The sequence below is a fragment of the Pelobates fuscus genome, chromosome 3 (assembly GCF_036172605.1).
Source record: "Pelobates fuscus isolate aPelFus1 chromosome 3, aPelFus1.pri, whole genome shotgun sequence".
NCBI classification, from domain to species: domain Eukaryota; kingdom Metazoa; phylum Chordata; class Amphibia; order Anura; family Pelobatidae; genus Pelobates; species Pelobates fuscus.
The window spans coordinates 22,968,804-22,992,712 of NC_086319.1; the positions used below are offsets into that span (position 1 = coordinate 22,968,804).

At 40.6% G+C, this 23,909-nt stretch overlaps 1 protein-coding gene across 1 annotated transcript; it reads left to right on the plus strand.

Annotated features, from left to right (window-relative positions):
• Positions 1-1,623: 1,623 nt before the first annotated feature.
• SELENOO (selenoprotein O) lies at positions 1,624-22,338 on the plus strand. Its single transcript, XM_063446799.1, has 9 exons — positions 1,624-2,152; positions 8,137-8,340; positions 9,350-9,530; positions 11,846-11,976; positions 15,929-16,209; positions 16,509-16,653; positions 17,078-17,263; positions 17,760-17,916; positions 21,416-22,338. Exons 1-9 carry the CDS (start codon positions 1,641-1,643, stop codon positions 21,611-21,613), a joined length of 1,995 nt encoding a protein of 664 aa, XP_063302869.1. The 5' UTR covers positions 1,624-1,640; the 3' UTR covers positions 21,614-22,338.
• Positions 22,339-23,909: the final 1,571 nt, after the last annotated feature.

The following is a 23,909-nucleotide window of genomic DNA, read 5'->3' on the forward strand; positions in this document are numbered from 1 at the left end:
GGATGTCGTTGGCTCTAAGCTGAGTTGTGAGGGGCTGCAGGAATTTCCTCAACTGCATGGTATCTCCCGTGAGATCTGCATGAAATGAGTCTCATGTCTTCGAATGTAAAAGGTGAGGCCCCCCTCAGTGCGGCCTGCACCACCATTTTGTCCCTGAGCGAGTGGAATCGTACCACCACGTCTCTTGAGGCGGATTCTGGGGCTCCTCTTGACTTCGGGATCCAAAATACGCCTTCAAATGTGCTATTCTTGGCCTGTTTGGGCGGTAGGAGGGACCCCACCATCCTTCTTATAAGGTGGGGGAGCTCTGCGTTTGGGATGCCCTCTGGTAGCCCACGCAGTTTGAGATTGGGGCGGCATCTTGCGTCCTCCGTCTGAGCAAAGCGCTGTTCTAAGGCTGCATATTGTTTTTTCAATGCTTGTTCCTCTGTGTCCAGGGTCCCGAGTTTCTGCATGTGGCAGCTCTGATGCCGCTCTCACAATTCAGCTTTTAACGAATAAACCCGCCTGGTGCTTTCTGAGTAAACTGCTTATAAAAACAATTCCAAGCCAATATTCATTCACTCATACAAGTTACATTTTATCTAATACAAAACATAGACCAAACTAGCAGAAATGAAAAATCAATCAATCTCCATGTCACATTCTTTCAGTTTAGTAATATTATCCTAAAACATGAAAACTCCCCTGTCTCTGCCCCTGGCTGTCCTGCTAGTCAGTGCAGTCACTGCTGATCCTGTCACGTGACGAGTTTGGTCTCCGACAAAATGTCCGTCAGTGCCAACTGGCTGTAGAACTCTCTACCCTAGTGTGTATTTAGAACGCTCTACCCCAGTGTGTGTGTGTGTTTAGAACTCTCTACCTTGGTGTGTGTTTAGAACTCTCTACCTTGGTGTGTTTAGAACTCTCTACCTTGGTGTGTGTGTGTAGAACTCTCTACCTTGGTGTGTGTGTAGAACTCTCTACCTTGGTGTGTGTGTGTAGAACTCTCTGCCTTGGTGAGTGTGTTTAGAAATCTCTACCTTGGTGTGGGTGTGTGTAGAACTATCTGCCTTGGTGTGTGTTTAGAACTCTCTCCCTTGGTGTGTGTGTTTAGAACTCTCTCCCTTGGTGTGTGTGTGTTTAGAACTCTCTCCCTTGGTGTGTGTGTTTAGAACTCTCTCCCTTGGTGTGTGTTTAGAACTCTCTCCCTTGGTGTGTTTAGAACTCTCTCCCTTGGTGTGTGTGTTTAGAACTCTCTACCTTGGTGTGTGTTTAGAACTCTCTACCTTGTTGTGTGTGTTTAGAACTCTCTCCGTTGGTGTGTGTTTAGAACTCTCTCCGTTGGTGTGTGTTTAGAACTCTCTCCCTTGGTGTGTGTGTTTAGAACTCTCTCCCTTGGTGTGTGTTTAGAACTCTCTACCTTGTTGTGTGTGTTTAGAACTCTCTCCGTTGGTGTGTGTGTGTGTTTAGCACTCTCTTCCTTGGTGTGTGTGTGTTTAGAACTCTCTCCCTTGGTGTGTGTGTGTTTAGAACTCTCTCCCTTGGTGTGTGTGTGTTTAGAACTCTCTCCCTTGGTGTGTGTGTGTGTGTGTGTGTGTAGAACCCTGCGGTCACGTGACGCCGAGCAGGCTATTTCCGGGGTTTCGGCGTGCACGCGCATGGCCGCGCGCTGGGCTGGCAGTCGTTGTTTCTTCGGTCTGGTTCCGCGCGGGTTCCCGCTGCTGGCGGCGGTTGTGATGAGGCGCGGGGTGTCCAGTCTGGTGTCCCTGCCGTTCGATAACCTGGCCCTGCGCTCGCTGCCCGTGGAGGCCGGGGAGGGCACGGAGGAGGAGGCCCGGCAGTCGCGGTCGGTTCCCGGGGCGTGCTTCTCCCGGGTGCGGCCCAGCCCCGTGTCCAACCCCCGCGTGGTGGCGCTCTCCCGCTCCGCGCTGGCTCTGCTGGGGCTGCCGGAAGGGGAGGAGCCTGGACCGGAAGTGGCCGAGTTCCTGAGCGGGAACCGCGTGTTTCAGGGCGCGGAGCCGGCCGCCCACTGCTACTGCGGACACCAGTTCGGCAGCTTCGCCGGCCAGCTCGGGGACGGGGCCGCCATGTACCTGGGAGAGGTGCTGAACCCGGCCGGGGAGCGCTGGGAGATCCAGCTGAAAGGAGCCGGACTCACCCCATTCTCCAGGCAAGCCGCTGTAACTACCACAACCACTACAATGTGTCACGGTGGTTATGGTGCCAGGAGTCTCCTGTTACCATCCCGCTGTCATTAACCAAACTGTTCCATAAACCTTACAATGTGTCACAGTGGTTATGGTGCCAGGAGTCTCCTGTTACCATCCCGCTGTCATTAACCAAACTGTTCCATAAACCTTACAATGTGTCATAGTGGTTATGGTGCCCGGAGTCTCCTGTTACCATCCCGCTGTCAATAACTAAACTGTTCCATAACCACTACGTCTTACAGTGGTTATGGTGCCAGTATTCCCCTGCTACCATCCCACTGTCAGTAACCAAACTGTCAGAACAATGTGACACCCGATCCATTGTCTCTTCACAGGTAAGTACCATAAGCACTGCATGTGCCACAGTGGTTATGGTGTCAGGATTCCCCTGATACCATCCTGTAACACCTGATCCATCATCTCTTCACAGTTATAGATAAAACGTGCTCATTAGAAATTTAATTTACATCCATTTTATGACAGAATTAATTGGTGAGTTAAAGCTGAAACTCTCAGGCAAAGGATTTCAGACAAAATTGGAAAAAGTTGATTTTACTAATGTGGACGGTGAACAGTTGCTTTAATGATCTCCATGAATATTGGGAGGACTGTTGGTGCTTTTGGAACTCGGTTAACTATCAAACTGGTGAGACGCAACAGGCACATACTTGCACCATAACAACTACAGGGAGCTGTAGTTGTTCTAGTGCTTAGAGTGATTCTTTAAGCCTTCACTGAAAATGTGAATCAGTAACCGGGTGCCAAGACATTTCTCATTCTACTGCTCTGTTGTCTTCAGAGGGAATCTTCAGTACTAAATTGTTAGATCAGATATGATCACATCAGTGACACATGCCCGGGAGGCAGCTAGCCCCTAACAGTAAGAGTACCCTGTATAGGCAGCGTTTCCATTTGGAGCGTCTTTTTAAGTAAATCATCCAGCTACCCTTTACATTCCTGTTTTATATAACAATTCTACTAATTGTTTTGATTTAGTACGTCTGTCTCTGGCTCTCAGAGATCTTATTTTAGTGTTTCCAGAAAACAATCTGCTGTCATGTGATTATAGCATCCCCACGATAAAGCAAAGTTTGCAAACATCATGTGTGTGTCTCACAGTGCTGTAGGCAGTGCAGAATTACTGCTCCGTGTTAGTGATGGCAAGAATATGATAAAATGATCAATTTTCTGTGATCGGTACAATGAGTTATTCCTCTGTTTGTCACGTAGCTTTTTGTGGGGGTATGGGTTAGTGTTAGCTGTATTGGCCTGGTGAATGGATTAGCTTATTGCTACGGATGGAAATGTTTTTAAAATGCACCCGTTGTCAGTCACTTTCAGAAGTCTTTGCATATTATGCAATAGCCCCAGAAGGTGACAGTGCCCCTTAGTTTGTTAGGCCTGGTGGGAATATGAAGGGAGACATTTGTATCTGAAACTATTTCTTTCTCCTATTCATTTCAAATGTCAGAAGCCACATTACTGACATGAAAGTCTATAGAAGACCCCCCACCCCCCAAGACTTACTGGATCTTCCATGTCTGTAATGGGCTTTTACATTATCTGACAATTTTGTTTCATGACGATCCCAGGGCATCTGAAATCTAAATGTTTATAGGGACATTATCTAGAAATGTTATTGCTCCCCCCCCCATGCCTGAGAAACAGTGTGTTCTGTGCCCATTGTGTAGGTTTTGTGATTGTTTATATATGATCTAAAATATCGATTTATATAAACCTGCAGCATTCCTTCTGGAGAGCTGATCTATAATACAATACTGATTCTACTCAATAAGTTCTCTAAAACTGGCAGCATAACAGGAGGTTTACTATGAATTAACATATACAGAATTTGCTCATTCCTCTGTAAACTCGCATGAAATCAGTAAGTGGCTGCTCACTTAAAGGGACACTGTTGGCACGATAACCATTTCATCTTATTGAACTGGTATAGTGCCTGGAGTCCACTGGTGCTGTCCTTCAATTTAGTGTTAGTCTTTTGGAACAAAACTATATTTAAAAAAAACAAAAAAAAAAACAGACTTGGCTTTACTAACTCTAGCCTGATGCATGTGGATGCCTGGAGTGCCCCTTCAAGCATAGCAATTTAAAAGTAGTTTGCATTTTCCTGTCCACGATAGTGTAATCATAAGTAAATGGGGTGAACATGTCTTGTCATTCCTGGTTATATCATTCCTATTTTTAGTCTGCACATAGATGATGCTGTATTGCGATGACGTAAACGCCTGCTGGTAATTAGAGCATATCAAATGTGGCACAAACCAAATCCAAGTAAGAGCCTCGGAAATATGTGTAAAGAAAATGCAACTGTGAGCAGAAAATGCAGAATAAAATCATACAAATACGTTCATAGTGCTGTTTAATGTAATAATGAAGATTTCTAAATAGTATAATTTTTCTAACTTTATTATCTATTGTGAGTTCAACAACATATTAATGACCTATCCAGAAATCAACAAAAAACTGCCGGCTAATATGGTTAGGAGCCAGTTTTTTTGTTTTTTTTTAAAACCGTTTCATTTTCAATGACAAAAATACAATTATTAAAGGGACACTATTGTCACCAAAACCACTTCAGTTAAATGTAGTGGTTCCAGTGTCTATATCCTGTCTCTCAAGACTTCAGAGAAAATGCAGTGTTTACATTTGTGCTTAATAACAACTCTAGTGACAGTCACTCAGATGGCCACTAGAGGTGATTCCTATCTAGTGCTGCACACTGTGCAGCACCTAAGTTCAGTGTCTCCACACTCTGCATGGTGGCGCTGAATTTTCAGCATAGAGATGCATTGATTCATATTTTGCTGTGCATGCGCAATAGCCTGTCCGTGCTTTCCTATGGAAAAGCATTGGCTTGGCTGAGATCATCGAGATTGATTATTTCAGCTGTAGAGGCGGGGGCCAGCCATGGCAAGACCAGCACGGCTTGGGGAAAAACAGATGAGTTAAATCATCTTTCCCATGCAATCAGAAGGGGGTAGTAACCTGAACAGATACACATTCACTCACAAATTATTATTTTAATTTTAATCCACCCAGCCTACCTACCTTTTGGGAGAGCTGGAGTGAATCCTTTCTCTGGGGTCCAGTGGGGCTGGCATTACTCAACAGTGCGCATGGGAGAAGAGCAGGAAGATTACAGCTCCCCCTGTGGTCTTTATTTTCCCTCGGCTGGCTGCATCCACTGGACTGGCTTACAAACATCCAGACGCCAGAACAAAATTCCTTTTCGACATGGTGACCTGGGATTTGTCGAGCCCTGGAATAAAAGTAATTTGTGCTGACCAGTCCCCCCACCCCCCTCCTCTTCAATGAAAGGGTTAAAAGGAACTTTTCACAATTACCTGATTCCAGCACCAAGCTCCCTTGGCACTGGGCCGGTCTTTCTGACAGCGAGTGCTGCTTGCGCTTTAGGCCAAAGACTCAGTGCTTTCCTGTGGGAATTTCCAAGACACTGGACGTCATCTCATGCAAAGTGTGAGTATGTCCAATGTTGTTTCATGGAAGTAAACTCTGTGAAAAGCCATTAAGTTCCTCTAGTGGCTGTCTAGTAGACGGCCACTAGAGGCAGTCTCATTTAAGTGGTCTGGGTGCACTGTCCCTGTCCGCTTAACCCTGTAATTGTAATTGTTGCAGTTAATAAAGACTGCAATAATTACATTGCCGGGTTAAATTTACTGGACAGCCACAAGGCACTTCCGGGTTGTTGTTTTTTGGTCGCCTAACTAACCCTGGACGTCCTCACGTTTTGCATGAAGACATTCAGCGTCCGCTAGAAACCCATAGAAAAGCATTGATCAAATGCTTTCTTATGGGGTTGTCCTAATGCTCTTTCCGCGCATGTGCATTAGGTCCCTGACGTTGGGGAAGGAGGAGCGGAGGCAGTGCCTGACCCAGTACTGCAGGACATCAGTGCTGGATTCAGGTAATTAAATTAAGGGTTTTCAATTCTTTCTGTCCTGCGGCGGGTGGAGGGGAGGTGAAACTATAAATTACAATAGTGCTAGGAATACAATACAACTTTGGAATCCTAGCCAATAGTTTTGCAGGTTTAACCCCTTAAGGACCAAACTTCTGGAATAAAAGGGAATCATGACGTGTCACACACGTCATGTGTCCTTAAGGGGTTAAGAGAATAGGGACACAATGAGATTAAGTGGTCTGGGTGCCTGTAGTGTCCCTTTAGGGGGGTTAACACAATATGGGGGAAGAGTTAACAAATGATGTTAAGTATACATTTGGACAATCCACAATGAGAACAAATAGGAAGCAAAATCTAACTTAAATCTGTGTAAATTTAATCTATAGCAGCATAAAGTCATACAACTACTGACCACCAGAGGGCAGGCAGATGATGCTATTAAACCAAAGTTGTAATCTGTGAGTGGTAATCTCTGACTACAGTTACAAAGTTGTGTGTCTTCACAATTTTGGCAGGTCTCTGTTGTTTGTAGCAAGTACAATATGTTTGTTGTACTTCATTTACATTTGCAAAATATATTGTTCTCTGTATCAACGTTGCAGTCCCCAGTATAGCGGAGATCCTGTGGCACTGTAAGAGTCTAATGAAGATACTTTGCAGAAATATTATATTGTAGCTGAAGGTTGGGTCACTGTGCTAAATGTACAGTTGTACACTGGCTCATCTCCCAAGATAATGCAATGTACAATGTTTGGGTCGCTATCAACAAAGGTCAAGAATCATCATGAATTATGTCTGCACTTAACGTTTATTCACTAAATACTGAACTGGAGACTGGACGGCAAAATTGCTGTATGTATACTAAGTTTATGCAGAGATCCTTCAAAGGGAATGCCAGAATCCCCCCGCCAGTCTTAGTGAGTGAAGTAAGATAGATATATCTTTATGTATCCATTAGAAAAGAGGCGCAGGCGACTGGCTTGGCATTGATGAGGGGAATCAACAGCTGACCTAGTTTGTACTGCAAATCACGTTGTTAAAGGACCACTATAGTGCCAGGAAAACATACTCGTTTTCCTGGCACTATAGTGCCCTGAGGGTGCCCCCACCCTCAGGGACCCCCTCCCGCCGGGCTCTGGGGAGAGTAAAGGGTTAAAACGTACCTTTATTCCAGCGCCGGGTGGGGAGCTCTCCTCCTCCTCTCCGCCTCCGATCCTCCCTTTCGGCTGAATGCGCATGCGCGGCAAGAGCTGCGCGTGTATTCAGCCGGTCGCATAGGAAAGCATTTACAATGCTTTCCTATGGACGCTTGCGTGCTCTGACTGTGATTTTCACAGTGAGAATCACGCAAGCGCCTCTAGCGGCTGTCAGTGAGACAGCCACTAGAGGATTTGGAGGCTGGATTAACCCTCATTATAAACATAGCAGTTTCTCTGAAACTGCTATGTTTATAAAAAAAAAGGGTTAATCCTAGAGGGACCTGGCACCCAGACCACTTCATTAAGCTGAAGTGGTCTGGGTGCCTAGAGTGGTTCTTTAAAGTGCTTCTGTGTTAAGATGGCAGATAACAAATTGAGGATTTTTTGAGGCCTTATTACCTTTCTTCCACTTTCCATTTTCTTTTCTTTCTGTTATATATTTGGATTACACCCTTGATTGTAAGGTTTTTAGTGAGATTTTGTTTTCTGATTAGCAGTTTCCCTTAAAAACTGTGGACAAGGTCTGTCACCGGAACATGGGCAGTGGGGCTAACATCTGCTACTGTATAGAGCGGTTTATTTATCAATACTACTATATCTTTTTTGCTGAATGAAAAAAAAAGCCAAAAATTACACATTTTCTTTTCACGTCAATTCAAATTCACCACCTCAGCTCAGTTTTATCCCTATTTAACACAAAATGCAACTAATGGGCTTGTTCTTCTCCTGCCCTACCTCCTCTGTCTGTCAATGTGTAAGGATAGTAAATATTGATTTTGAATCCATGACTGTCTCTTTGCAGGCAAGCTGATGGGAGGAAGGTTCTGAGATCGAGTATAAGGGAATTCCTCTGTAGTGAAGCCGTGCATCACCTGGGAATACCGACCACACGAGCCGGATCCTGTGTGACATCGGACTCCACTGTCACCAGAGATATTTTTTATGATGGAAACCCAAAGGAAGAAAACTGCACTATAGTTTTACGCATCGCTCCTACATTTCTTAGGTAATTTAGCTTTTCCCTTTAAATCACTCATTGTTTGCATTTCTTTGTTAAACCACATTAAATTGGACCAAGCTGGGTGAGTAAAACACCATTCATAGAGGCACTCCAGGCTAAATTCCCCATTTACAAGTCCAAACAGAGCCCCAGTCTTGGTGATTATTGTTTTTTTGCTCCAGAATCTGTGAAAGAAGTAGTTTGAGCGAGGGAGTGTGTGCTAATTTCCACAGGGATCCCTATTATTGTTTTAGCAAGGACCCAAAAGAAGAAAAGTTTAAAGTGACACAATGGGTATCAAAACAACTTTAGCTTAATAAAGTTAATGAAGCTGTTTGATCATTCCCTTGCAGTCTCACAACTCAATTCTCTGCCATTTAGGAGTTAAATCACCTTTGTTTCTGTTTATGCAGCCCTACTCACATCTCCCGTTTCATTTTCAATCAGATGTTAACTTGCCTGAGACATTTTTTTCTCCTGCTAAGTTGATTGAACTTCAATCACACAAAGTAGCTCTTGCAGGATCTAGAAGGCTTATAACAGAGCAAGAGATGATTCTAAATCAAACTGACTGTGCAATAAAAGAAGTTTAAACATTAGATTTAACTTTACAGGAAGTGTTTGGAAAGCTGTTCAAGTCACACACAGGGAGGTGTGTCTGGGGCTGTATAAACAAAGTGATTAAACTCTTAAATGGCAGAGAATTGAGCAGTGAGACTGCAGGGTTATAATCTATACACGGAAACTGCTTAATTTAGCCAACGTGTTTTGGTGCATACATATAGTGTCCCTTTTTAACTTTCTGAAGTGCAGCTGCATTGCTCTAGTTTAAGCAACCATTATTTTGATTCAAGTACAACATTTAGAGTTAGGATTTGTTTTTGTTCGTTTGGTTTTTTTGTCTCGGCATTCTTGACTGCTGTTCCTCAAACCTGTGTTTGCCGGTACTGTTTCTGCTTAACCAAAGAACATCTTCAGTTTCTCAGTAAGTGATTTGCATTTTTCTTTTCAACAGATTTGGCTCTTTTGAAATATTCAAGGAAACTGATGAATTAACAGGCAGAAGGGGTCCTAGTGTCAACAGAAATGACATTCGCATCCAAATGATTGATTATGTTATCAGTACGTTCTATCCAGACATTCAGAATACACATGCAGAGCACAAGATTGAACGAAATGCTGCTTTCTTCAGAGAGGTAGAGTATTTATATGTGTGAGAGCTGGTTAAAGCAACAAATAAATTTCTATCAAATACCCCACAGGTAATATGCACAGTAACAAATGAATAAGTATCAAGGCTGTTAGGGAATGGCAGGACATAGCAGCGGAAACTCCACGTATTGCTACACATAAACAGTTTGATTCTGTCGCATACAAATCTGCTGATGAAATTCCGGTCTGTTCCATATGAGTTATTCTCTACAGTTTGCGGAGCGCAGCCTTAGTGCACATGTAGAACCTGCTTAAACCTTCAAGTTGCAGTTTTAATACCCGAAATGTTGAATTTAGTCTTCATGCTTTTGAGACTAATAAAATGGGTAACTCTAGATTGTCAGCAAAGTTTATTAGGACATATTTGCAAATGAGGAAACCCTTTTATATTGTTCTGAGTATAATACTTTCCGTAATGTACAATTTAAATAAAATGTCCTTATGTAAGAAAAACAAGAAAACTCCACACGGTTCATGAATGTAATGAATTCCAATTCTAAATTTTTATGATATTAGCATTTAAAAGATAACATAGAAACATAGAATGTGATGGCAGACAAGAACCATTCGGCCCATTTAGTCTGCCCAATTTTCTAAATACTTTCATTATGTGAGCAAGATATTACTTTGTTGCAGAGGGATTTAGATAGACTGGGGGACTGGGCACTCAAACGGCAGATAAAATCTAATGTTGAAAAATGCAAAGTTATGCATTTCGGCATAAAGAATACACAAGCAACATATACCCTTAATGGAAGCAAATTAGGGATAACACACGAAAAGGACTTGGGAATTGTTATAGACAACAAACTATGCAACAATGTGCAATGTCAATCAGCAGTGGCCAAGGCCAGTAGGGTATTGTCATGCATGAAAAAGGGCTTTCCTTTTCGGGATGAGAATACCATTTTGCCTCTTTATAAATCACTGGTAGGACCACATATTGAATATGCTGTGCAATTTTGGGCACCTGTTCTAGAGAAGGATATTATGGCAGTAGAAAAAGTGCAGAGGCGGGCTACAAAATTAATAAAAGGAATGGAACATATCAGCTATGAAGAAAGGTTAACAAATTTAAACCTATTTAGTTTATAAAAACGTTGCCTTAGAGGGGATATAATAACATTATACAAATGTATTCGGGGCCAATACCAACCATTGTGTGGATATCTATTCACAAACCGGACTTATGGTAGTATGGTAGCCCAGGAATGAGAATTAACCCCACAATGGCATACCATTTGGAAAAAGAAGACAACCCAAGGTATTGCAAATGGGGTATATTCAGTCTTTTTTTAGTAGCCACTTAGTCACAAACACTGGCCAAATTTAGCGTTCATAAGTTTTTTGGATTTTTAATACACAAACAAATATAAATGCTAAATTTGGCCAGTGTTTGTGACTAAGTGGCTACTAAAAAAGACTGGACATACCCTATATTGAATACCCTGGGTTGTCTACTTTAAAAAAATATGTACATGTGAGGTGTGATTCAGAGATTTGACAGATAAGCGTTACAATATCACTATTGATACATTTAAAAAAAATATATATTTTGAAACAGCAATGTTCTACTTGTAGTTATAGCCCTATAACGTAAAAAAAAAAAAAAAAAAAGCTAAGAACACATTAACATTGGGTATTTCTAAACTGAAGACAAAATGTAGCAATTATTTAGCACGGGGTGTTTTTTGGCGGTTGTAGATGCGTAACAGATTATGGGGGTCAAAGTTAGAAAAGGTGGGTTTTTTTTCTCATCATATTTTATATATTTTTTTATAGTAAATTACATGATATGATGAAAATAATGGTTTATTTAGAAAGACCATTTAATGGCTAGAAAAACTGTTTATAATATGTGTGGGTACAGTAAATGAGTAAGAGGAAAATTACAGCTAAACACAAACAGCGTAGAAATGTAAAAACAGCCCTGGTCCTTAACGGTAAGAAAATTGAAAAACGGTCTGGTCACTAAGGGGTTAACCTTTACTGGTAAGTTTTATCCTGCAATTCATGAACTAGTTTAGACACAGTTAGCAGATGTAGTCGATGGAATGACAGGGGCTACAAGGGATACGTTTGGGTAGGTATATCTTTGTGCACTGAATCCCTGGACCACTGCACATCAAGAGGCAATGTTGTCATTGGACGTCTTTACAAAATGTGCAAACCCCCCAGAATGTGACAGAGCCATTTTAATCAACAGTTTAATCTTTTACGATCTTTCAGTATTTTATTTTTGTTTCTAGAATTTGTATCAAACATTTTTATTCATGGCTTTTTCTTTCTGTTCCATCAGATAACCAGGAGGACTGCCAGGCTTGCTGCAGAGTGGCAGTGTGTTGGATTTTGCCATGGCGTGTTAAATACTGATAACATGAGCATTGTTGGGATTACTATTGATTATGGCCCATATGGATTCATAGACAGGTCAGTATTGCATTGGCAAACCTTCTAAACTATGTCTTAGTTTGTAAATTGTGTGGAATCGGCTTTTGTTAAAATATCTTATTACATTTGATTTTTAATAAATGCAGAAGCTTGCATTTGTGATCCCCGCAAAAAGTATTATTTTATAAATCTATGCTATAGAGGTGAAAGTAACATTGTAACATTAGGAATACAAACATGTTTTCCACATGTATGCCCTTAGCTATGTATGCGTTCTAGGAGGAGTATTTGATTGAGAGCCAACCTTGACTCAGATCTCACATGGAAGCACCTCTAGTGGATGTCAGTATAACAGCTGCTAGAGGAGGGTTTCACCCTTCAATAGAAACATTGCGGGTTCTACAAAACGTATGTTTTACATTGCTAGGTTAAAACTAAAGGACCATCGAACCTGGGCCACTTCACCAAGAATACTTCACTGAGAGGAAGTGGTATGACTTTAGTGGCCCTTTAAAGGGTCACTATAGGCATCAAAACTGTAACGGACCGTTTCACTTACAAGAGGATAAAACCCAGTTTAGGCGATAATCCCCTTTCCAGATGCACAGGCAGCTACTGCAAACACCATTCTCCCGACTGGAACCACACGAACACTGGAACAGCTGAACAAGAAAAGCAGACATCGGCTTACACTCTTGGCAGTCAGCTTACAATCCCATTCCCCCAAAGACCGAGACGACACATCGCTTTGAGGGTTAAGCAAGAACTCAGGACTGGGACACCCAGTCTGGCTTTTATTACAAACAAGTACATACAGGACACTCCCAGGGGGAGGATGAATTTAACCAATCACCTGGATGTACCTCCCACACATTTCCTTTCCTTAGATTAACACTTAACACAATTATACCGTACACCTTTTTCCCCAATTCCTGGATGTACCCCAAATACATAGGCTACACCTCCAAAACAGGTATCCCCTGATAGCCCTTATTCAGGGGGACAACATATCCAAGAATCAGGTCATTCGGATGAATGGTTCGGGAGATATGAGGTTCCAAAGATTTGACCGACCGCATGGGTAAAGTATCCGAAAACAGTTCCATGCATTTTGGCCCTTCGGTCGGTCACAAACAAGGGAATGAAAACAGACGAATTGCCTGTGTTATAGAGCCTGGAGAGGGTTTGAATGAATTCCCTTGTTTGTGGGGTTCTTTCTACCGAACGGCGGGTCATTCGGTAGTTTCCATACGAATTTCTGGAAGTATGGAGGTCTCAGCGGTGTTTGCCTAGTCAAGTGTCCGATTTTAGTTCCAGACACTCGACGGCAAAACACCGCTGTTCGGTAGTTAAAGATGGCCGCCGCCACGTGGTTGTTTCCTGAATGGCGGCCACCCAGAGGACACAGAACACATTACATGATTGCCAACTACCCGTTTGCAACATTGTTGCAAACGGTAATTGGAGGCACACTTAATCCTGGGTGGTCTGGTTGTTCGGTAGTTTCCTCAATACAATGAATGGAGTGATTCTACCGAACAATCAGATGAAGGCTGCATATATATATATAACCCAGGTTAACTGCATACATAAATACATATACAATATACAGGCAGTACAATAGGATATGCTTCACAGTCTTAAAGGGACAGTAGTCCCAAAATGTCCATGGCTGATTTTAAAGGGCCAGTAGCAGCAATATAAATTAGTACATGCCCAAATATAGTCTTTGAAGTGCAATATGTCCAGGGGCCATAGTCAGCGGGCAGGAGGCTAGCAGCCAGGCCTCTCCAGTTCACAGTGGCGAAGCTGGTTTCGCCACAAAAACAACTTTAGCTTAAATGCAGTTTTGGTGTATAGGTCATGCCCCTGCAGTCTCACTGCTCAGTTCTCTGCCATTTAGGACTTAGATCACCTTTGTTTCTGTTTATGCAGCCCTAGCCTCCCCTCCCTTGTGACTCTCACAGCCTGCATGAAAGAAAAAGGGTTTCATTTTCAACCAGATGTTACTTGTTTTAGTTGTTATCTCCTGCGCTGTAAATTGAACTTTAATCACACACTGGAGGCTCCTGAAGTGTCTAATTCGCTATTAATAGAACAAAAGATAAAAAAAAGTCTAGATTAAACAGAATGTGCAATAAAGGAAGTTTAAACTTTCTCTTGTTTTCGGAAGATTGTGCAACTCACATGCTAGAGCTGTATGATCAAAGTGATTTAACTCTTAAATGGTAGAGAATTGAGCAGTGAGACTGCAGAGGCATGATCTCTACACCAAAACTGCTTCATTAAGCTAAAGTTGATTTGGCGATTTTAGTGTCCCTTTAATTTAAAGGAACATTTCCAGAAACTTTGTGTTTATTTTAAACACACTAATTTTGTCTATTTTAAACATACTGACGTTTTCTCTTTCTAAATATATAGTTAATACATTGCTAAACACAAATACACACACTAGTCAAGCCATAAGACTCGAGACTTGCTTTTCCCACAGAAATCTCACTTTAACAGTGCTCTCACTACTGCAAGGATTCTGGGTAGGCATATGCAAATGAGCTCAACAAAGAACCAAATTTTGCCTCCATTTCACAAAATACATTGATTAATTTGCATATGCCTACCCAGAATCCCTTGCAGTAGTGAAAGCACTGTTAAAGTGAGATTTCTGTGGGAAAAGCAAGTCTCCACTCTTATGGTTTGACTGGTGTGTGTATTTGTGTTTAGCAATATATTGCCTATCCACTTACTTCAGGTGGAAGGGGTTTTCATTCACAATTTTTTTTCCCAGCACAACTCTTTTAATATGTTTTATATTTATTATATATATATATATATATATATATATATATATATATATATATAAAACATGGGGGGATGGTTGCACTCTCCTAAACATGCTTAAAAAAAACTTTTACAAACTAATAGAATCTGTCAACATTGAAGTTGCTGTTTAGTAGATAGGAGAGTGCGCTGGATCTTGTGTATTGTTTATTATATATATATATATATATATATATTTACATTTTTTAACACTGATAATGTGCAATGTAACCTTAAATAAATGCCCAAGTAACGTACATTATGTTCTCAAACTAGTAATAGTTTCCTACCTTTCATAAAATTGATGCTCTAAACAAACCCAACGGGTGTATTAAGAGATATTGTCACTATTGTTCAAGTTTGCATAACCAAGTTACATAGGCTGAAAAGAGACATGAGTCCATCAAGTTCAGCCTTTCTCACATTTGTTTTTGCTGTTGATTCCTAAGAAGGCAAAAAAAAAACCCAGTTTAAAGCGCTTCCAATTTTGCGACAAACTATGAAAAAAATTGTCATATCTCCTTGGATCAAGAAGCTATAACCCCACTAATTAAAAATTATATTCCTGTATATTATGTTTCTGCAAGTATTTATCCAATTGCTGTTTAAACAGAGAATTCAACATCTTTCTAGTTCTTACTGTAAAAACACCTTTTCCTTTGCCTTAGATTAAATCTCCTTTCTTCCAGTCTAAATGCGTGACATGTTGTCCTATGTATAGCCCTGTTTATGAACAGAAATCCAGACAATGCTTTGTATTGACCCTGAATATGTTTGTATAATGCTGTAATATCCCCACTAAGGTGCCACTTTTCCCAACTAGAGACATCTAATGTTACCCTCTCTTAATAACTAAAATGTTCCATTCCTTTTATCAATTTTGTAGCCCGACTCTGCACTGTTTCTATTGCCATAATTTCCTCCTTTAGAATAGGTGCCCAAAATCGCACAGCATATTCAAGGGGGGTAAGTGTACAGACTGTCAGTAACTCAGATGTAACAGTTCCTCTTTATTCATTTTTCTTTCCCACCATCGGCCAATGCAGGAAAGGCCCAGTGCTGTAACAAGAGTAGGCAGATACATTCTGGAGATATGTAGTTATGTTAGAAATCCTGATGTAGTAAAGTAACAGAGATGACTTTTTTTTTTTCTATATTCCACTTTGTGTTTTAGGTATGATCCAGATCACATTTGCAATGGGTCGGATAACATGGGTCGTTATGCCTACAACAAGCAACCAGAAATCTGTAAGTGGAACTTGGGAAAGCTCGCTGAGTCGCTGGTACCAGAGCTCCCGGTAGAAATCAGTCAAAGTATAATTGATGAGGAGTATGATTCAGAGTTCCAGAGGTGGTACATGCAGAAGATGCGAAAGAAGCTTGGCCTGATTCAAGCAGAGCTCGAGGAGGACAGCAGTCTTATCTCTGACCTGTTGGAAACCATGAACAAAACGGGTAATTCTGATCTGCAACTTTTTATGCTTTTAAAAAATGGATGGCATAAATGTACTAGATATATTAAATAATCTTGGAACTGTTCACCAGCTAAATATTGTGGTCTACAATTTTTGTTGGCTGCTCCAAAACTCTTTGTTTTGGGAATATGCACCTCAAATATTGTTTACAGGTATTTACAGAAATCAGGTAATTAATCAGTTATTTTGTTAATCATTAAAGGGGAAGTGATCTTAAAATGTATTGTAGGTATGCTTATTTTATGGGAAAACTTTTTAACTCATCTTTGAACTCTTTAGGAGCAGATTTTACAAATACTTTCCGAGTGCTCAGCAAGTATGCTGGGAATTCCGTCAGCGCAGAGGATTTTCTAGATATTCTAACTGAGCAGTGCGCTTCCTTGGACGAGTTAAAGGTTGTGTTCAAACCCAAAATGGATCCAAGGTACGTTATATCTGACGGAAATAATATCATAAGTTTCAATTAAGAATACAGTCTAGACTTTAGTGTCTCCTCTTTCTATACATTTTATTGGTAATTATTAAAACAATATGAAATTAAACAATACTACTTTTTTTTTTAAAGTTCCTGTATTTGCTGTGTTTCTTGTATTGTTGGAGCTGGTATAATTAGCCAGTTTCTTGTTTTTTTGCCCAATAATCTTTCAGAGACGGATAACCTCATCTTAATAATGCAATGCTTTTGGTCAGTTTTGTGATTGGAAGTTGAAGCAATAAGACTAAGTGGTTATTACCCAACAATCCATCAGGTTTTTTTTTTTTTTTTGAACTTTATAAACATATGAAGTTTATGATAAAAATCCCAAAACAAACCTATATTGACTCATCTGTGCCTGTGTCTTGTCCAGACAACTGTCAGTGATGCTGATGTTGGCGCAGAGTAACCCTCAGTTATTTGCTTTGATTGGAACAAAAGCCAACATAAGTAAGGAGCTTGATCGTATCGAACGCTACAATAAACTGCAAGAGTCCAGTGAAGACCAGCTACTGAGTAATAACCGTGCACTCTGGGAAGAATGGCTTCATAAGTACAGGTATGTGAACTGCTACACTCTAATCTGCACTGGTTTGATTATTCAGTGGTGGGGGAGTGCAACTTTCTTTTTCTTCCAAGTCCATGGTATTTACCATTTCACTCAATACCTCTAGCAGTCAATAACCTCTACAATCCCTAATTACAACCTTACTGGCAGTGAAAATTGCAGTCTTACGGCAACCAATCGGTATATTACAAAGTCAAAGATATAGTAACTATATCTGAGCTAATACACACTCTGAATCTAGCCTGTTACATCTGTGATCCAACTCACCTCATCATGGTACATGTACAGGAGTGATGCATTTTAAAAAATGTCGTATTTTTCCCTTCTCCATTTAGTGTTTGTTTTTTTATTTTAAGTTTTTTGCTGATTTATTTAGATATATATTTTATAAATCTGTAGAATAGCCCATGTCCTGAATAGAACTCTAGAAGCTTGAGGACCTATGTGCATTAAGCTAAATTAAATCTGCTTCTTGTATTTTTTTTAGCACTCGGTTGTCAAAAGACCAAGCAACTACTGGGGATAATGATACATTTGTGGCTGAACGTGTGAAAATAATGGACTCTAACAATCCGGCATTTGTGCTCAGAAATTATATTGCTCAAAACGCAATTGATGCAGCTGAGAAGGGAGATTTCAGCGAGGTAAATAGTACAGCTATACTGGCGACCCATGCCCACAGCGTGCTGGCTTAATCTTAATTGAATTGTGACATTCCATTGATCTGCTAGCTGCTAAAATAGCAGTCTTACGGCAACCAAGCCCTATATTACAAAGTCAAAGATAGTAACTATATCTGAGATAATACACACTCTGAATCTAGCCCGTTACATCTGTGATCCAACTCACCTCATCATGGTACATGTACAGCAGTGATGCATTTTAAAAAATGTTGTTAAAATAATTTAATTATGCATATTTCATTCTGGTATATCTATAAACCCCTTGCAAAAGCTTCTGATCTCTTGTCTGAAGCCTTTGCAGCCTCTCCCCTTCTAACTCATTCAGACAATCCTGAGTGTCCTTATCATGTTGCTGCAAAAATACATTTTCAGCAAATTGTGTCCCCCCTCCCCCCCCCCCTTTTTATTTTGTTATTTTTGGTAATCCTCACATGGCCCCAGTAACCAAATTAGAAAAATCACCCAACTCCACTATTTATAACAGAAATCTCAAAATTGATATTTGTAAGCAAACCTACAACACCCAATGTTTTCAGATGGTCAGAGAATCATGGCAGTTTTTAAATTCAGCCATGTTTTGGGGGCCAGAGTTTGAGATGGCTCATTTATAAGCTTTTAATTGTGTTCTTATCCAGACTCCATTCTCTCTGATCTGTGGATTTCTTGGTTTCTTTCTGAGATCTAATTCTAAACACTGAACTACTATACATGTATTATTATTACCACATCTAGTTTGCCCCATAACTTCATCCGCAAGTTTCTCTTTGTTGGTGTTGCATTTAGTTGTGGTTGTGGGACAAAGAGATTACACTGCAATGTCATTCTGGCGGCCACTACAGATGTTAGTGATACAAATGTTGTATTCCTAACATTACTGTTTATTTAATCAATTGCAGACATTTCTGCACATCGTTGCCTGGTAACCATTATCTTAAAGGGACACTATAGTCACCTGAACAACTTCAGCTTAATGAGGTTGTTCAGGTGAGTGCTACAGCTACCCGGAGCCCTTTTCTTGTAAGCACTGTATGTTCTGAGAAAATGCAGTGTTTACATTGGAAGCTTGGAACACCTCTTGTGGCAGTCAATCAGACGGCCACCAGAGGGACTTCCGAGTTCAGAGGCCCTAAAAAGGCCTCACGTCTGACGTATTCACGCATGGGTGAATACTTCAGACGGGCTATCGGCACACAAAGCACTGTGAACGCGCTTTGTGTGCGGAGGCTGTCAGCTCTGCTGTGGGACCTACTGTCCCCCCCCGGCCCCCACCCCTGAGCGGCGGGTGGGGGCCCTAAATACAAGGGGGGGGACCCTAGTTAACCCCCCCCCCCCCCCCAAAAAAAAAATTATCTCCCTACCTACCCCCCTCACCCTAAAATTAATGAGGGGGGTAGAGCACTGTGATTGGATGGCTTGAAATCCATCCAATCACAGTGCTCTGTGTCATTTTACACAGCGTGGGAAAGTTCTTTGGAATTTTCCCACGCTGTGCAAAATGACACAGAGCACTGTGATTGGACGGATTTCAAGCCATCCAATCACAGTGCTCTGTCATTTTACAAGCGTGGGAAAGTTCTTTGGAATTTTCCCACGCTTGTAAAATGACACAGAGCACTGTGATTGGATGGCTTGAAATCCATCCAATCACAGTGCTCTGTGTCATTTTCACAGCGTGGGAAAATTCTTTGGAATTTTCCCACGCTGTGTAAAATGACAGAGAGCACTCTGATTGGCTTAAACCAGCCAATCAGAGTGTTCTTAGCCTAATTGCAGGGCGTGGCAAGGCTTTATAAGCCTTCCCCCGCCCTGCAAAGCTCAGTCTGCGCGGAGCCCTCCATGGGTGAACATGGATTGTTTTTTTTGCGCTAGTTTTTTTTTTTTTTTATTGCGTCAGTTATTATGGCTTTTTATTTGGCCTTTTTTGGGGCTGAAGAAAGAAGATTCTAGAAGAAAGAAAACATTGAATGGTAAGTTGTTTTTATCTAATTTTTTTTTTTTTTTTTTTTTTTTTTATACAGGTTTTTAGTTAGGTCCCCCCCTCATTATTTTTAGGGTGAGGGGGGTAGGTAGGGAGATCATTTTTTTTTGGTGGGGGGGGGGGGGGGGGAGAGAGGGTTATCTAGGGCCCCCACCCACCGCTCAGGGGGTGGGGGCTGTTAGTTTTAGAAAGCGAGCTGAGCTGTCAGTCAGACAGCTCAGCTCGCGAACGCGCATTCCACGCACATGCGCGGTAAAGCGCTGAGGTTCTTCATAGGGCGGCTGTCAATGCCGCTCTATGAAGAACGCGATTGGTGCAGCGCGAAGCCGCGCATGCGCACCACATCGCGATGACGCTTCTCTCATAGAAGCGTCCTATTGGGCCCCGCGATTTCGTCATTTTGACGAAAAAGGGGGCGCGGCATGGCTGGGAGCTCGGCGCTGGAACGGAGGTAAGTTTTTAATATAAAAACACCTCGAAAATTATTTTAAATAAATGAAAGTACATATAAAAGCAAGAAGGAAGGCTGGGGGGACCTGTCTTTCTTGCTTTTATATGTTGACTATAGAGTCCCTTTAACCCCTTAAGGACCAAAGTTCTGGAATAAAAGGGAATCATGACATGTCACACACGTCATGTGTCCTTAAGGGGTTAATATATAGTATCTTGCAAAAATAATGATCCTAAGAAATGCATAGCTGTTTCTATGTTTAAAGCTTTTTATCTTTACGTTTGTTTAAGATAATATAGTAAAAAATGCTATGAAATGTAATACTGTAGAACATAAGGATAATTCCCTGTTTTCGAACAAGTTAATCTCATGAAGAGAGCCTATGTTTGTTTCCAAAACATCTCTGATCGATATTTATTAAATTCCAGCACTAGGTATTCTGGTTCATCTGGTTTTCTGTTTTTAAGTTGAACCAGGTTTGCTGGTGGCAGAAACTAAAAATAAATAGTTCTACACTTTAGAGAGTTAATGGGACATTAGAACTGACCGTTTCTTTGTGCATTATATAATACATTAACAATATATTCAATATAATTAGTCTTGACACTTAAGAGGTTCTGCAACAAGCTAGAAAGTGACTCAACCAATCCTATCCTGCGGAGTTTATCCTGTAAGCTGTCTTTAATTAAAAAGAAGAACTTCTAGATTTTCAAAGGTCTTGAGGCCTTAAACTGTAAACACTGCTTATAAAGAATCATTGGATTGGCGTAGTGCAGTCATTGGCACGCAGAGACAGCAAGGAGCACCTTTAACGTTAAAAATAATGGATTTATTTTTACAGTTAGTGTTTCTTTTAAGCAGTAACTCTTATTACCTTTAATATTGGCTAATCGTTTCCTTATTTAATAAGTACTATAAAGAGATTTTAATGACAATCAGATGTATGACATCACAACAGTCTCAGCATGACATGTGAAGTTTGAAAAGTCCCTTGATATAAAACATTTATGTCCCGTATGCATGTTTTCTAGGTACAGCGGGTATTGAAAATGTTGGAAAATCCATACGATGTAGAAGTCTCTTTCCAACAATCACCTGATGAGGCAGGCGATGAAGACCACCATCCAGTTTCTGGAGCCGCTAGCAGTTCCTGCACTGTGCCCAAGATCCCTTACACCAGCAAGCCCCCACCCTGGGCGTCTGAACTCTGCGTTACATGATCTTCATAATTGCTTGCTGTTTGTGCTCCACGGCTAAAAGGCATGGAAGTCTTTTGGCAATGGAAATATCAGCAAGTCCTTTGCGAGTACTGTGTGGTTGCTAAACATATATTTGGATGCTTGTATGAATATTTTTGGTGACGGTACATAGAAAACTTACGTATACCTGCTGTCAGTTAATATGGTCTATTTACTGTGACCAGAGCTTGTACCCATACCCAGCGTAGTGTCCAAATTTCACGTGTTTACGCATGAAGGAAAAAATATAAATTCAGAAATCTGAAGTATTTTGGCCTGATGGCAGACCACTGGTATTTGCAGAAACACGCACAAGTAAGCTTTCTGATTTAAATGCATTCAATGTAGTTTTACAATGGAAGATGCTCTCTAGGATGAGTAAAATGTCTTAATAAAAAATATTTAATAGGAAATATGGTGGTAATATTAAAAACAATAAAAAATACTTCATGGAATCTGTTGAGTGTGGCCAGTGCTGGCACTTCATGTGATTAGAAACAGCTTTTTACATAATGCTGTGAAGGCTTCCATTTTATATATGGGCTGAAGTCCCTGTTACTCACGTGCGCTGAGCGGTATACATCCAAGAGGGAAAAACACCCACCCACACTCTCTCTGTCTCATATGATAAAGAGTAATGTTTGTTTCTTTATTTTTTACTTGCTGCTATCTGATAAGACTATGGAATGTTGAGCTATTTAAATGTATAGTTAACAGATTTCTAAATATTACAAAGCATTCTACAGCTTTGTTTAATTTTCCTTGCATTACTTTTACAGCTACGTATACATGAAATGAAATATTTATCTAGAATGGGATCTTAATTCTTCTAAAGATATCTAGCAAATAAAGACTCTCTAAAGTAACTTAACAATTGCAATTTAAATTTTTAGGCTGAATAACTGGATGGACATTTTCTACTCTCTGTCTATTTTTTTTGGCTCTGCTATTTTGGAATAAAACATGAAATAAATTTGTCAATTCTCCACATTTCTTAGTCGAGTGAGTAAACCTCGTCACATTCATTTTATTGTTTTTCCTCAGAACAAAAGGTACTTACACTTATCTGATCCTTTTTTTATTTTTTTTCTTTTTTTTATTCTTTATATTTTCAGTGCAGTGAATAAGCCATACATTGATAAACAATAGTTGGATAATAAAATTAACAAGTATAGGATGAATGACATTGGGACCGTGCACCATTTTTTTATGTATATAACAGGCTAGTGTATGCCTAGGTACAGTTGTAGGTTACACAACTTGTGGAGGGTGCTCGAGTGTGTAGTGCTCCTACATTGCTCCTAGTCTCAGTATGCCGAAGGAACAGTTAGAGGGTACGTATCTGGGGACTCTGCATGTGTGTGTGCATGGAAGTGTGAGGTGAGGATGCGGTGATTGCATAGAATAATGTGAGACCGTAGGTTTGATGTCTGGTGTTAACTCTGATTGAAAGAAGTTTGATGCTAGTTCTATGCTTTGAGTGTGGTTACTCCTGACCGAGGGAATAGCGGGGGAGGGAGGAGAGGATGCCTTGGGTGAGAGGAAAAAATAGCATCTATCACCTGTGGAGGTGTTATGGAGTCCAGCTGGCAGCGTTAAAGGGCTGGATGGGCTGTCAGTTTCTGGATATTTGATTATTAGATTGTCTCGGAGCAGCTTGCAAGCATGGTGTCTATTCAGGTTGGTGGTCAAGCTCCGTCCCCCAGACTTATGTTTTTAATCATAATATGCAAGAACTACAATCACACTCTAGCATTGTCTAGTTAACTGAGTAATCTTTTATTAAAGCAATAAATAAAATTGTTATTGAATTATAGATCATGCTCATAACCAAATGAAAATATTGTTCTGAATTGCAATAAACAGTTTTTCGGTAACTAGTCATTGGCTTGATATTCCTGGGCTTTATACAGAGGGCCATCATATAGGCATATGTCCGTTGTTGCACTACAGTTACTCTGATCCCAATGTAATGAGATGTAGTCCAAGAAGATATGATGTGTAGCATGCATGTCATATTAATGATATCTACGCCAAGAGGCATGGTCAGGATATAGCGTATATAGAACTTAAATCAAAATATGGTGTGTTATGATGATTAATATTGCAAATACTGCATTAATATGTCATCGCAATGTGCACATTTAATCAAAATGTGTACTTCATAAATTGTTATTTAAAATGTATATAAATTACTTCCAACTGGGTGTATGCAATTTTGTTTGCAAATAAACATTTTAATACAATTTTATTTTATTTGCTGTTTTGTGCATTAATCGAGTGATTG